General features: G+C 34.4%; 1 protein-coding gene and 1 pseudogene across 4 annotated transcripts in view; one reads left to right on the top strand and one right to left on the bottom strand.

Annotated features, from left to right (window-relative positions):
• Positions 1–15,096, bottom strand: part of RB1 (RB transcriptional corepressor 1) — a 183,806-nt gene that overhangs the window by 150,057 nt on the left and 18,653 nt on the right. Inside the window, exon 3 of one of the 4 annotated variants that reach the window (XM_055244935.2) lies at positions 115–4,344. The exons of the other annotated variants lie outside the window; for them this stretch is intronic. Within the exon in view, the coding sequence (XP_055100910.1) occupies positions 4,297–4,344 (48 nt within the window). The 3' untranslated portion in view covers positions 115–4,296. Of the gene's footprint in view, positions 1–114; positions 4,345–15,096 lie in introns of those variants that run through there. 4 annotated transcript variants of the gene reach the window in all.
• LOC129464064 (PEST proteolytic signal-containing nuclear protein-like) lies at positions 3,652–9,500 on the top strand (annotated as a pseudogene).

Raw genomic sequence — 15,096 nt, 5'->3', positions numbered from 1 at the left:
TAGCATTAGGAAAAATACCTAATGTAAATGACGAGCTAATGGGTGCAGCACACCAACATGGCTCATGTATACATATGTAACAAACCTGCATGTTGTGCACATGTACCCTAGAACTTAAAGTATAATAAAAAAAAAAATTAAAGACTAGAGAGTTAAGACTTACTCAACACAACCAGTTAATTGTCACAAACCCAAAACCCACGTTTCCTAACACTTAATTTAGTAATCTTCCATTTAAAGGTTTTTTTCTTATTACATTTCTATATTGATGTCCTTAACATTTTCCCTATCAAAATCCTTAATCTCATTGCCCCCATCAAGAGTTCTGTCCTCTTAACTAGGGGTCTTGATTTCTATTTTATTGGGAAGGCTGAAGATGCACATTATCTAAAAAAAAACCTCATATTCTTCTCCACATCAAATCCTTTTTTTTTTTTTTTTGAGAGAGAGAGTTTTGCTCTTGTTGCCTAGGCTAGAGTGCAGTGGCATGATCTTAGCTCACTGCAACGTCTGCCTCCCAGGTTCAAGTGATTCTCCTGCCTCAGCCTCCCAAGTAGCTGGGATTACAGGCACACCCCACCATGCCCAGCTAATTTTGCATTTTTAATAGAGATGGGGTTTCACCATGTTGGCCAGGCTGGTCTCGAACTCCTGACCTCAGGTGATCCACCTGCCTCAGCCTCCCAAAGTGCTGGGATTACAGGCATGAGCCACCACACCTGGCCCCACATCAAATCATTTCTAATCATCATATATTCTGGTCTTTCTCAAAATGTTTCTGCATCTTTATCTATAAATTCCTCTTCTCTTCTGACCTAGACAAATGGATATTCTCCCCCATTCTCAAATTAACAACTCTAATACCACCCCTATTCCCTCCCATTTTAGATCACACTGCCTCTCATATCCTTCAAGACCTAGTGTATTAATTCCTTTCTCTGTCTTTTATAACTTCTCTAACAGTTCTCTCTCTCAAAGTTTCCCTTTGGCTACAGGGAAGCTTACAATACTTGTCCCTCCATCCCTGGACCTTATCAAGCTACTGACTTCACTACACATATACTCCCCCTCACTATATACACACACCTCTCATTGTTCTCACTATTCCCACACACACTCACCATACGCACTATCAGAGTACACACACACCACACACACTGAACACACACCCCTCTCACCACACAAATACTATTTTACTGAGTCTATTCTCTAAGTCTGCAAAAATCTTGGCTTTCTAAATCAAATGGCCTTTTTTGGTTTCATCCAGAAAGACCTCTATGCAGCATCTGACACTGTTGCAATTTTTCTCCTTCAATATACCTCCATGCCACTTTTTTCATTAGCTTTTTTAAATGCCCTCACATCCTCATTCTCTTCTCTTTTCCTCTCACAACCTTTTCATGGGGTTTCTCAATTCCATGGGCTTTTTTCCCACCATTCCCTTTTTTCCTCAGCATTCTCATCCACTCCTATAGCCCTCATCATCTCCATATACAGATGATTCTCATATCTCATTCTGCTTTCCAGCCTGATTCCTCTTTTAAGCTCCAGGTCTCCTTTTCCAACAACAATTAGCAACCTAAAATCTGTAACTGACGTGTTTTCTTGAAAATTATGAAAAGGACTCAGGATAGCACTTTAAAAATTGTTGAAACAGAAGAAAAGTAATTCTTACCTAGCCAAAACAATTCCACCCCCCACCAAAAAAAGAACAAAAAATGGGGGGAAAAATGGGCAAAGAACAAGCACTTTGAAAAAAAAAAAAGGTACTTTCAACAAACATATTTTGAAAATGGTGAACCTCAGAATAATGTCAATTGAAGGACATTTTGTTAAGGTACATAAAAATCCTTAAAATACCTCAGTTTTATAGCTAAGAATTTAACAAGTAAAAACAGAGTTGAGTCAAGATTTAGAGTAACAGAATTGCATGCCTGCATCGGGGCATTTCATGTGCCCCATAAATGTGTACACTTGATATGTACCCACAAAAATTAAAAATTAAAAAAAGATTTAGTGTAATAGATGTTTGAAAAGTTATTTATAATAGCAAAAATAGTAAGAAGAGCCTAAAAATCTTAAAACAGAATGGTTAAACATATTGTGATAGAGCTATATCATAGAATAATATAAAACCCCAAAACAGTTTCAAGGAATATTAAAAGGATATGTAAAAATACCCAACATATAACGTTAAGAAAAAACAGCAGAATAAAAAGTTCTGCATATGTTTTGATTCCAATTTTGTGAAAAAACAAAAAAAGAGAAAATGAAAATATATATTAAAATGTTCATGATTATCTCTACATGGTAGGATTACGAACAGTTTTCATTTTCCTTATTAATCCTACATACATTTTCTAAATTATCTACAATTGTAAAATAGGAGAAAAGCCAATAAAAGCACTATATTTACATAAAGCAGGAGAGAGAAAAATTAGAAATACTCAAGAAAAATCTTTATCAAAATTTTAATCACATATATTACAGTTTAAATCAAAATCTACACTCAGTACTTGAAGAGAGTACCAATTATACCATCACTTAGTTGAGTTCATTTGAACCAATCTAATGATAACTCCTAATTAGTGACAACTTATACTTGCTTTTTTAAACAATGCACTTACTTATAAAAGAGCTCCACCAAGTGGTGACATAAATCATCTTGGAAATATCAGAAAATTACTACTATGCATGCTATCATAACTAACATAAATTTAAGTTGCAATTTCAAAAGTTAAAAATAATGTTCTATCTAGCTTGCACTTTGTGAAATATGAAAGATGAAAATAAGCCATAAGAAACGTGCTTTTGTGCTCTACCTCAGGGTCAAAAGTTACATCCTTACACATAGTTCATGAGACTGTAATAAGTAATTAGCAGTAGGGTTACATTAAATGAGATATGAAAGTATTACAGAGAAATAGGGGGAAGAGCTGCCTTTATCTTTTGCTCCTAGATTTCTTCCTTACCTAGGTGATACATAGGAACAAAAGGAATAACATGCTAAGACGCCAGAAAATTTCACCTGTATAATATGAGCTTACAGCAGTCTAGTGTTAAGGACATTCTTGGAAGTGCACAGAAGTAAAAGGCAAGAGTGGCAAAGCCAAGAAGAGGAATGTAAAAACTGACCTTACTTGTACTCAATCACATTTTTGAAACAACATGCAGGGGTGAACACCATGTGAATCAGTCACCCAGTTACACAATGCCTTTGTGGGTAAGAAAGTTGATTCTATTCCCAGAAAAACATGTACCTGGCAAATTCAGATTTACCTGGCCATCTGCCCAAAAGTTGAGCACCTGGGACTCCCTCCCTTAAGAACTCTTACAGATCATGCAGCATATGGTCAGAAAAATTAAATTTGAAAAACTCCTATGGAACTCAGTTCATAAACCTATGTCAGCTCTTAACGGAACTGTGACTTGCTTGCTTGCTCATTTGTCCCTATCTCAACTACTAATATGTAAGCATCCTGAAGGCAGAAATATTGTATCTAATTCACTACTTTACCCCAAGAGCCTTGTAGTGCCCAGCACTAACACTAACGTAGTTCTAAAAAGGAAAAAAAAAAAAAAAAAAAAAAAAAAAAGCTGTGGCAGTAGCTACAGAGTGGCTTTTTCTTTTTCTTTTTTTTTCTCCATATGCTCAGAGAAACAAGCAGCAACTGAACCACCGAAGTGTAAGTTAAGACTGTTGGTTCCACTATAGTTTCTTCAGCTCCCATTCACACATTGATAGCAAACTGGTAAGTATCAATAAGGGTCACACACACACACACAAAGAATGACATTACAGACCTCATTTTCTGAACAGATGACACATAACCTACCTAGAATTAAGTTTCTGGTCAAGCTCTCTGCTTAGATTATTGAGCTCAAAGCCCAAAAATGATCCATCCAAAAAGGTATAACCATATAGGAAAGAAAACTGCCACCATACTCAAAGGGCTACTAATTAGCTTTTCTGCAAAATAGCTACAAAACTGAAGTCTATTACTCTTGGAAACAAAGTTGAAAACCATTGAGTAAGCAGATTAATTCCTACAACTCAGATCCAATTATATGGATTAACAATATCAACTCCTTTTACCAAATATCACATATGCTGTTTCAAAAAAGGAAATCACCAACAAACAAATGAGGTGACATTTTTTTCCAGCTTTATGGAGGTACAATTGACAAATGAGAAAGTTTATATTTAAGGTGTTCAATGTGATATTTTGATACATCTATACAATAAGAAGTGATTACATCAGTCTTTCCATATCCATGGTTTCACTTTCCACAGTTTCAGTTTTCCATGGTCAACCATGGTTTGAAAACAGGTGAGCAGAGTACCTATTTTGAGAGAAGCAGACTACATTCACATATTTTTATTACAGTATCTTGTCATAATTGTTCTAGTTTCTTAGTCATTGTTACTAATCTCTTACTGTGGCTAATTTACAAATTAAACTTTAATACAGGTATATATGTACAGGATAAGAAAAAACATAGTATATATAGGGTTCAGTACTATCTGTGGATTCAAGCATCTATTGAAGGTCTTGAAACATACCCTCTGAGGATAAGGGGGGACTACTGCACTACAATTAAGCTAATTAACATATCTATCACTTCACATAGTCACCATTTTGTCTGTGTGTGTGTGGTAAGGATACTTAAGATTTCTCTTAGTGAATTTCAAGAATACAAAACATTATTATTAACTATAATCAACCATGCTGTAAATTAAGTGTCCAGAACTACTACTTTTTTTGTTTTTGTTTTTGAGACAGGGTCTCATGACAGGGTCTCACTCTGTCACCCAGACTGGATTGCTGAGGCACAATAATAGCTCACTGCAGCCTCAACCTCCTGGGTGCACAAGCACTCCTCCTATCTCAGAGTCTCAAGTAGCTGGGACTACAAGTACATGTCACCGCCTGCAAAATTTTTTTTAATTTTTGGTAGAGATGGGGGTCTCCCCATGTTGCCCAAGTTGGTCTCTAACTCTGGCCTAAAGCAATCCTCCTATCTTGGTCTCCAAACGTGCTGGGATTATAGGCGTGAGCTGCCACATGTAACGCTTATTCATTTTATAACTGAAAGTTTGTACCCTTTGACAAACATCTCCACATTCTCCCCAGGCTCCCCACCCCTGCTAACCACCTTTTTACTGTTTGTATGTATTTGACTTTTTAAAGAATCTACATGTAAATGAGATCATGCAGTATTTGTCTTTCTGTGTCTGACTAATACAACACAATGTCCTGTGGGTTCATCCGTGTTGTTGCAAATGGCAGGATTTCCTACCTTTTTTAAGGCTGAATAAAATTCCAATATATATAACAGATAGTCCTTGACTTACAATGGTTCAATTTGCGATTTTTCAACTGGGTTTGTCATGATCTTAATGCAATTTTAACTTAAGATATTTTTGACTTACAATGGGTTTATCAGGATATAACCCAATCAATAGTTTAAAACCATCTGTACCACATTTTATCTATACATCAAATGACAGACACTTAGGTTGTTTCCATATCTTTGTGACTGTGAATAATGCTGCAACGAACATGGGAGTGTATGTATCTCTTCAACATACTGACTTCATTCCTGTGGATATATACCAAAAGGTAGGATTGCTGAATCATGTGGTAGTTTTAGTTTTAATTTTTTGAGGAGCTTCCATACTGTTTTCCATAAAAGACATACCAATTTACATTTCCACTAACACTGAAAAATAGTTCCCTTTTCTCCACATCCTCTCTAACATCTGTTATCTTCTGACTTTTTGAATAATAGCTATGAGTCCTCAGAGTCCTGAGGTGGTGCAGGGTATCGCATGGTGAGAGAACTGAGCACGCTAAGATGTTAGCTTGGGATAAAGCCACTGATGCTACTCTCATGAAAACCAGTTAATCCATGAATAGATTGATCCATTCATAAAGGCAGAGACCTCAGGACTCAATCACCTCTTAAAGGCCCCCTCTTTAATACTACCATATTGGGAATTAAGTTTCAACATGAGTTTTAGAGGGGGAAGACATTCAAACTGTAGCAGATGTCTTTTATTTCTTTTTCTTGCCTAATATCTCTGGCTAGATTTCCAGTACTATGTTGAATGCAAGTGACAAAGTGAGTATCCTTGTCTTGATCCTGATCTTAAAGGAAAAGATTTTAGGTTTTCCCCATTGAATATAATGTTAGCTGTGGGCTTATCACATATAACCTTTTTTGTGTTGAGGTACATTCCTTTTATACCTAACTTGTTGAGAGTTTTCGTCATGAAAGAATGTTAAATTTTGCCAAACACTTTTTCTGGATCTATTAAGATGATCATATAATTTGTCCTTCATTCTGTTGAAGTGGTATATTTCTAGATTTGCATATGTTGAACCATCCTTGCATCCCAGAGATAAATCCAATTTCATCGTGATGTATGATCCCTTTAATGTGCTGTTGCTAATATTTTGTTGATGATTTTTGCACATATGTTCATTAGGGATATTAACCTATAATTTTCTTTTCTTGTGATACCCTTGCCTGACTTTGGTATCAAGGTAATGCTAGCCTTGTTAAATGAGTTTGGAAGTGTTTCCTCCTATTCAAATTTTTGAAAAAGTTTGATAAGGATTGCTATTCTTCTTCAAATGTCTGGTAGAATTCACCAGTGAAGCCATCAGTTCCTGAGGCTTTTCTCTATTGGTAGATTTTTGATTACTGATTCAGTCTCCTTATTTTTTATTGGTCATTCAGATTTTCTATTTCTTCATAATTCAGTCTTAGCAGGTAGCATGTGGCAAAAAATCTGTCTCTTTTAGGTCATCCAATTTGTTAGTATATAATTTGTTCAAAGTATTCTCAAGATTCTTTGTATTTCTGTGGTTTCAGTCATAATGTCTCCTCTTTCATTCCTTATTTTATTTATTTGAATCTTCTTTTTTTCTTATTCTAGCTAAAAGTTTATCAATTTTGTTTATCTTTTCAAAAAAACAACTCTTCATTTTGTTGCTCTTTTCTATTGCTTTTTGAGTCTTTCATTTATTTCTGCTGCGATCTTTCTTATCCCCCTTCTTCTATTAACTTTGGGTTTATTTGTTCTTTTTCTACCTAGTTCTGAGAGATGAAAAGTTAGGTTACTTATCTGAGGTCGTACTGTTTCCTTCATGTTGGTGTTTATCACTATAAAATCTCCTTTTAGAACTGTTTTGCTGCATTCCACAAATCTTGATGTGCTGTTTCCATTTTCATTTGTATCACATATATTTTTTTAATTTCCATTTTGATTTCTTATTTGACCACTGGTTGTTCAGGAACATGTTTAATTTTAACATATTTGTGTATTTCCCAGTTTTCCTGTTATTTTTGCTTTCTAGTTTTATGCCATTATGGTCAGAAAAGATGCTTGATATTATCTCAATCTTCTTAAATATATTAATACTTGTTTTATGGCCTGACATATGATTGATCCTGGAGAATATTCCATGTATGCTCAAGTATAAAGGCATTCTTTCCATGGTAGTTGTCAAAATTGGTGTTTCTGAAGGACAGCGCTACTATTCCACCATCGTGCTGACATCAGCTGTCTAACCATTCTTATTCTACACAATGCTGAAAATTATCTTAAACTGAAATTTCCATTTTGGGGAATATGTCCTGAGGAGGTACCAAGACAACAGAGGAAAGAATGGGTCTTTCCAAAAGAGCAATGAGTTGGCATTGGAATAAGAGAATTCCAAGTTGAAAGAGAACTGAAAGAGATCATTAACCATTAAGTCTCGTGGTTTGGGAGTTTCTAGGGTTCCAAGTCATATAATGATAATCTGGCGAATTTTCCAATACTTTAAAAAACCTATATGTTTGCTTTCAATAAAGCTATAATAACTAAAATAGCAAATACTTTACCTTTGCTAAAATTCAACGCAGTATAGTAACACAATTTACCTGATGCTGATGAAAAGCACTAGTTGGCAGCTTTGTATATCTTGAATAAAACTAGGGAAAATAATTACTTAATGAACAAAGTTTGGTAGACAGTTCCTGAAACACAGATTCAATGTGGGTGAAAACTAATAACGGGTACCTGATGATTTTCAAGTATACTGTAATTCTGAATCAACCTGTCTTTAAAAATAGTTTTTAGAATATGAAAATGCAATATCAAGATGCATATAAATGAGGTAAATTAAAACAAGAACATAAATAGAAATGTTTATTTTATATTCTTTGTTTGATAAAATAATTTACTCCCAAACTCTGCTAAATATCTAGGTCTCATAAACTTGACTAAATGTTTATAGTTGAATACATAAGAGACAGAAATAACTACCAATCTGAACATCAATAATTATGACTATCAGGCCTTTAAAATTATAATGTACATAAATAAGGAAAGTTATAATGTATATAAATAAGGAAAAAAATACTTCCCTGACATTATAGCCATCTATTTCAAGACATCTGTTAGATCTATAGTATATTTATATAGAATGTAGAGATATTTAAAGCACAGGAAAACAATTAGTTTTATTAAATTGAGACTTAAAGATATCCTAACTCATCTGGAGCCTATAATAATCTCCACACTGATTTGAATCCTATGAGAGAGGTGTTATAGCAATGTTTGATGTATCCTTCTTGTATCTACTTCTGAGAGAAAGGACAAAACTTAGGGCTTGACTCTTGACTGTTGGGAGCTGGGGGTGGGGAAAGTTAAAAGAAATACTTTGTAGCTATTTTCTATATCTAATTATTTATATCCCAACTTGTATTAGAAAGATTTCTAAAATCTTAAAAAAACAAGGCGGCGGGGAAAATGGCTGACGGGAAGGCGGGAGAGGAGAAGCCTGAAAAGTCGCAATGAGCTAGAGCTGCTGGAGTAATGGAGAGGAAAGTTCCAGTCGCAGCGCTGAGAAACGATCAGCTGAAGAAGAAGCTGCAGACCTCCAACAAAGCCTGCAAAGATCTCCAACTTTGGATTTGCCATAGGTAGTCAGACGACAAAGAAAGCATCATCCATATCCATCAAACTTGGATCAAGTAAGCCTAAAGAAACTGTTCCAACTCTTGCTCCAAAAACTCTTTCAGTAGCAGCAGGTTTTTTTTTTTTTTTTTTTGAGACGGAGTCTCGCTCTTTCACCCAGACTGGAGTACAGTGGTGCGATCTCCGCTCACTGCAAGCTCCGCCTCCCGGGTTCACGCCATTCTCCTGCCTCAGCCTCTCCGAGTAGCTGGGACTACAGGCGCCCGCCACCACGCCCGGCTAATTTTTTGTATTTTTAGTAGAGACGGGGTTTCACCTTGGTCTCGATCTCCTGACCTCGTGATCCGCCCGCCTCGGCCTCCCAAAGTGCTGGGATTACAAGCGTGAGCCACCGCGCCCGGCCAGCAGCAGCTTTTAATGAAGATGAAGACAGTGAACCAGAGGAAAAGCCTCCAGAAGCAAAGATGAGGATGAAGAATATTGCAAGGGATACACCAACATCAGCTGGACCAAACTTCTTCGATAAAGGAAAGCATGGGTTTTCGATAACCAGAAGCTATGGGAGCGGAATATAAAATCTCATCTTCGTTAATTAAATGATGTGTTGAAATTGGGGTGTGGGTGGGTATAAAGTTAAAAAGAACAGTTTCCTTTTTTTAAGAATGGTGTAAGACTATCTTTGGAGCAGCTTTTTTTTTCTTTTTCATCTTTTTAAAAGATTGAGTGGTACACTAATAAATGAGAGTTTGGAATTAGAGGTAATTTATGTTTTATATACAGATTTCAAGACATTTGCTAATTTGGTAGTTTCGTGTGATTAGTTTCCAAAGATTACAGATAATAAAGAAATCAGAAATGGTACCTTTTTAAGAATTGCCTATTTTTTTAGACACAACTATTAGCACATTAAGAGGGAAGCAAAAAGTTAATTGTCTATTTAAAACTGCAAGCAGTTACTCTCTTAACTCCCTTATTACCTAAACTTGTCTGGCTCCCAGGAACAGCCTTATAGAGAGAGGGAGTATTGTATTGGGAGGAAAATGATACTGAACTATTGACTGAAAGTATATTTAGATAAAATTAAAATACAGCTTTTTTTCTTTATGGGCATTTGTTTTCTTTCAAGTCATCATAAACTAGGTGTTGCATTGCTATCAGTGGATACAGACACTTAGCTCTTAAAATAACTTTTTTATATGTAAACTGTTGAATATTTGAAATAGCCCACTTCACCTTAATGGGTCTTGTCTATCTTCATTAGTCTTCAAAGAAAAACCATTCGCTACCAAAGTAAATCAGTATTTTGAATGTGCTTCTCTTAGCTAGTTCCTGTAAGCATTTCCATCAGAACTTGAAGTGAATCATAAGAAAACTGTTTCTTTTAAAATACAAACCACCACCAAAAATTTAAATGTACATATTGCTTAAGTATTTGGCTGCTTTTATTTTTTAAAAGGTATAAACACCAAAAAAAAAAATTTAACATTGTATGAAGATGGAAAACAAGAAGATGCACTTTCTGTAACTTTGTCTAAGGATTTAAATTACTAACTTGTGAAATCCAATTTGAATTGAACTTAACTACTGGCTTTCTTACTAGTAAAATTATATGGTTTATTTTAAATGTACACATATTGACCAATGGCCTCTCAAAAAGCACATTTTAGATACTGAAATAGAAGGAAAGAAAATGCATCTTCAAACATTTTTTGGAATCTCACCACACATACTTTGTTAATTTGCGTATTGTAGGGTGTTTTCGTATTTTTGTATTGTATACAAACTTTTTTTTAATGTGACAGTTAAACACATCTTTAAAAGCACAGTCACAGACAAAAAAAAATACAGTATAAAAATTTCCTTGAAAACTCCTACTACAATATTGTATTTGGAGGCAGCTTCAGACTGTTTCATTGGTGGTAACTGCTTGCTGACCTCTTTTAGTCAGTAATAACTCAGAGAAACAGCCTGTGTATATTCCTAACACTTTGTTCACCAGTATTTAAGTTTAGAATAAGCCCCAGGTAAAACAATGGAAATGTATATAGAACTCTTAGTTCTTATATGATTTAATTATATCAAGATACACGAATTTAACTCACTGTAATGTAGGCAAACTATCCATTTTTGTCCATTTTCCTGTTTGTTAAAATAACATACCTCTTTTCATATTCTTTTCTTGACCCAAATGAAATACTAACCTAAGGTCAAGCTGGGAGAAAGAAACGACTGAGATGAATGTCTTTAGTAAAATACCAATAAATTTGTCAAACTCAAAAACAAACAAAAAACAAGACCAAAAACATCCAAAATAAGTGGGTAAAGAAAGTCAGCATTTTTTTTGTATTCACTGAGATACAGAGGAAAAAAAAGAAATTGGGCATTTTTATGGAGGACAATTTTGTATACTGTTTGCTTATGTATTCGATTTATTCAATAAATATTTATTAAATGCCTACTAAGCACCAAACACTATTCTAACTAGTGAATAATTCTAACTAGTGAATTATTAGTGAACAAAACAAACATTCCTGTTTCCTGGAGCACAGGGAAAAAGACAGTAACCAAAAAGCAGTGTAAATAGGTAAACCATATACTATGCTAGAAAAAGAATAGAGTGCAATGGATAGAGAAGTTCAGGGAGAAGTAGGGGCAGGTTACAGTATTAAGCAGAGTGGTCACGATAGGCCTCTTTGGTAAAGCGAGATTTGAGCAAAGACTATTCTATGAGCAAAGACTTCATTCTATGAGCAAATTTAAAATTTTTAAATGTGAATACCTTCTGACCTAGCAGTTCTACTTCTAGGAATCTACACTATAAAAGTACTCTCATTTGTGCATGAAAATGTATATATAAGGATAATTCACCGCAACGGTTTGTAGTATCACACATTCAAGAACAAACTAAATGTCTCTCAACAATGAAATTCATAAATAAATTATGATATACCCAAAAAATAAAAAAAAAATCCACTAAAAGGATTAGGCTAAATACAGAGGGAGATGTGCTCTTCAATATATATTGCTAAGTGAAAAAAGCAAGGTGTAGAATAATGCAAAACTAGAAACTTTATTAGTTGCCTCTGAAGAGAAGTGGGTGGCTTAGGGAAAGGAATAGGAGACTTTTTACTGTTTATACTTTTCTTTCTTTTGAATCTTGAACCATGTGAATCTGACGCCTATTCCAAAATTACTGATGATGACTTGTTAAAGGGTGTAGATAAGTAAGACTTCAACTGGGTAAAATTAAAATCCTTATGTATATGCTGGAGGAAGGAAAAACTGGAGGGACAGAGTAAGCAAAAACTATCAGTGGTCATTTCTATGGATATAACTAGGAATAGAAAGAGAGCAATGTTTTTCAGGGACATGGATGGAGCTGGAGGCCATTATCCTTAGCAAACTAACGCAGGAACAGAAAACCAAATGCTGCATGTTCTCACCTATAAGTAGGAGCTAAATAATGAAAACACATGGACACACAGAGGGGAACAAGACACACTGGGACCTATCAGAGGGTGGAGGGTGGGAGAGGAAGCAGATTAGGACAAACAACTAGTAGGTATTAGACTTCATTCCTGGGCAATGAAATAATCTGTACAACAAACCCCCATGACATAAGTTTACCTATGTAACAAAACTGCACATGTACCCCTGAACTTAAAAAAAAAACAAATCCCATGCAATGAGATCCTACTCAGTAATGAGAATAAATTGTTGACGCATATGCCAACATGAATGAAGCTCCAAATAATTATGTTAAAACAGTAAAAAAAAAAAAAAAAAAAGTACAACTGCTTGTGGCAATGTAAATTAGTAGAGCCACTATAGAAGAATACTATGGAGGTTCCTCAAAAAAATAAAAATAAAACTACCATATGATACAGCAATCCCACCACTGGGTATATATCCAAAAGAAATAAAAACAGTGTATCAAAGAGATATCTGCATTCCCATGTTGAATGCTGCATTTTTCCCAACAGCCAAGACATGGAATTAACCTGAATGCCCATTAATGGATGCATGGATAAGGAAAATGTGGTACATATAAACAATGGAATGTTATTCAGCCATAAAATAGAATGAAATCCTGTCATTTGGAACCAGAGAACATCATGTTAAGTGAAATAAGCCAGGCACAGAAGGACAAGTACCGCATGTTCTCACTTATATGCAAGAGCTTAAAAAAAAAAATTGAACTCATGGAGACAGAGTAGAATGATGATTACCAGAAGCTGTGAAGGGTAATAGGGATGGGAGGATAAAAGAGGAGTTGGTTAATGGGTACAAAGAGACAGTTAGATAGAAGGAACAAGATCTAGTGTTCTATGGAAACACTATATAGTCACAATACAGTGACTATAGTGAAAAATAATTTGTTGTATATTTCAAAATAACTAAAAGATTAGAATTGGAATGCTCCTAACACAAATAAATGATAAAAGCTTAAAGTGATGGATACTCCAGCTACCATGATTTGATCATTACACATTATATGCTTGTATCAAAACATCACATGTATCCCGTAAATATGTCCACCTATTATGTCTCCATAATAATTAAAAATAAAAAATTTTAAAGTAAAAAAAGAGAGCAACAGAGACCCACTCTTTATTACTATAAAGTGTGATTTATGTTAAAACAAGTCTATTTATTTACTTATAATTGTGAAAGTAAAATATAGAAAGGTGAAAAAAATGACGAGAAAAATGTTAGTATCCCCCAGAATGCATGCTATCATGAAAGCTGGCAGTTAAAACAGTAACAAACAATTATAAGATTCATAGTATCCATAAGGTTAAATTAAATTAATTAGTTAGCTTCTCCAGAAAAGCTTAATGGGTCTTGGACCAAAGATTTCTTCCATGGTTTCTCATGAAGAAGAAAACACACTGTAGTAAATAATATTGGCCAAGAGTGAAAACTTTTATGAAGTCAAAGCCTTTAAGAAAAAGCAATTCTAAAAGTACAATTATATATAAGATATATCTGGCTATTTCATGATGAAAATACATGATGATGAACTTTAATAGAGTTATCCAATACACACATTAAGTATAAACATCAGATAGTGAAAAAACAGGGAAAAATTGTTTGATTAAAATTTTTTAGAGAATAGAGAAATAAAGAAAAATCAATAAAACCAGAAAAAAATTTTAAATCACCAACATTGAGAAACTTCTAGTTAGACTGACCAAGATAAAAGAGAGAAGGCTCAAATTAACCAAAATCAGGAATGAAATAAAAAAATTACTACTAACCTTACAGAAATAAAAAGGATTATAATGGCAATACCATGAACAATTATTTGCCAATGAACTAGGTAACTTAGATGAGGTAGACAAATTCCTAGAAAAATATAAACTATAAAAACTGATTCAAAAAGAAACTGACAAACTGAATAAACCTATAACAAGTAAAATGACTGAATTAGTAATTTTGAAACTTTCCACAGAGAAAAGTCCAGGCCCAGATGGCATCACTGATGAATTCTACCAAATATTTAAAGAAGAATTAATATCTATTCTTCACGAACTGTTCCATCAAAACAGAAGAGGAGGGAACACTTCCTGGTCCATTCTGTGAAAGGCCAGTATTATCTTGATACTAAAATCAGACAAAGACATCACAAGGAAAAAAACTAAAGACCAAAATCTCTTATAAATACACGTATAGAAATCCTCAAAAAAAAAAAAAAATTAGCAAACCAAATCTAGCAACATATCAAAAGGATTATACATTATGACCAAGTGGGACTTATTCCAGAGATGCAATGTTGGTTTAACACCTGAAAATCAACTAATATACTACAGCATTTCAATAAAGAACAAGAACTACATTATTATATCAATAGAAGCAGAAAAATCATTTGACAAAATCCAACACCTTTTCATAACAAAACACTCAACACCCTGGAAATAAAAAATTCTTCAGCTGATGAAAGGCATCTACAAAAACCCTAACAGCTAATATCTACTTAATGGTGAAAAACTGGATGGTCTCCCACTAAGATCCAGGAAAAGACAACAATGTCCTTCTCATCATTCTATTCAATATTCTATTGGAGATTTTAGACAAAGCAATTAGGCAAGAAAAAGAAATAAAAGGTATCCAGATTTTAA

The sequence above is a fragment of the Symphalangus syndactylus genome, chromosome 15 (assembly GCF_028878055.3).
Source record: "Symphalangus syndactylus isolate Jambi chromosome 15, NHGRI_mSymSyn1-v2.1_pri, whole genome shotgun sequence".
In the NCBI taxonomy this organism is placed as follows: domain Eukaryota; kingdom Metazoa; phylum Chordata; class Mammalia; order Primates; family Hylobatidae; genus Symphalangus; species Symphalangus syndactylus.
The sequence above is the reverse complement of the archived record's forward strand: the minus strand, read 5'-3'. Positions and strand labels throughout refer to the sequence as shown.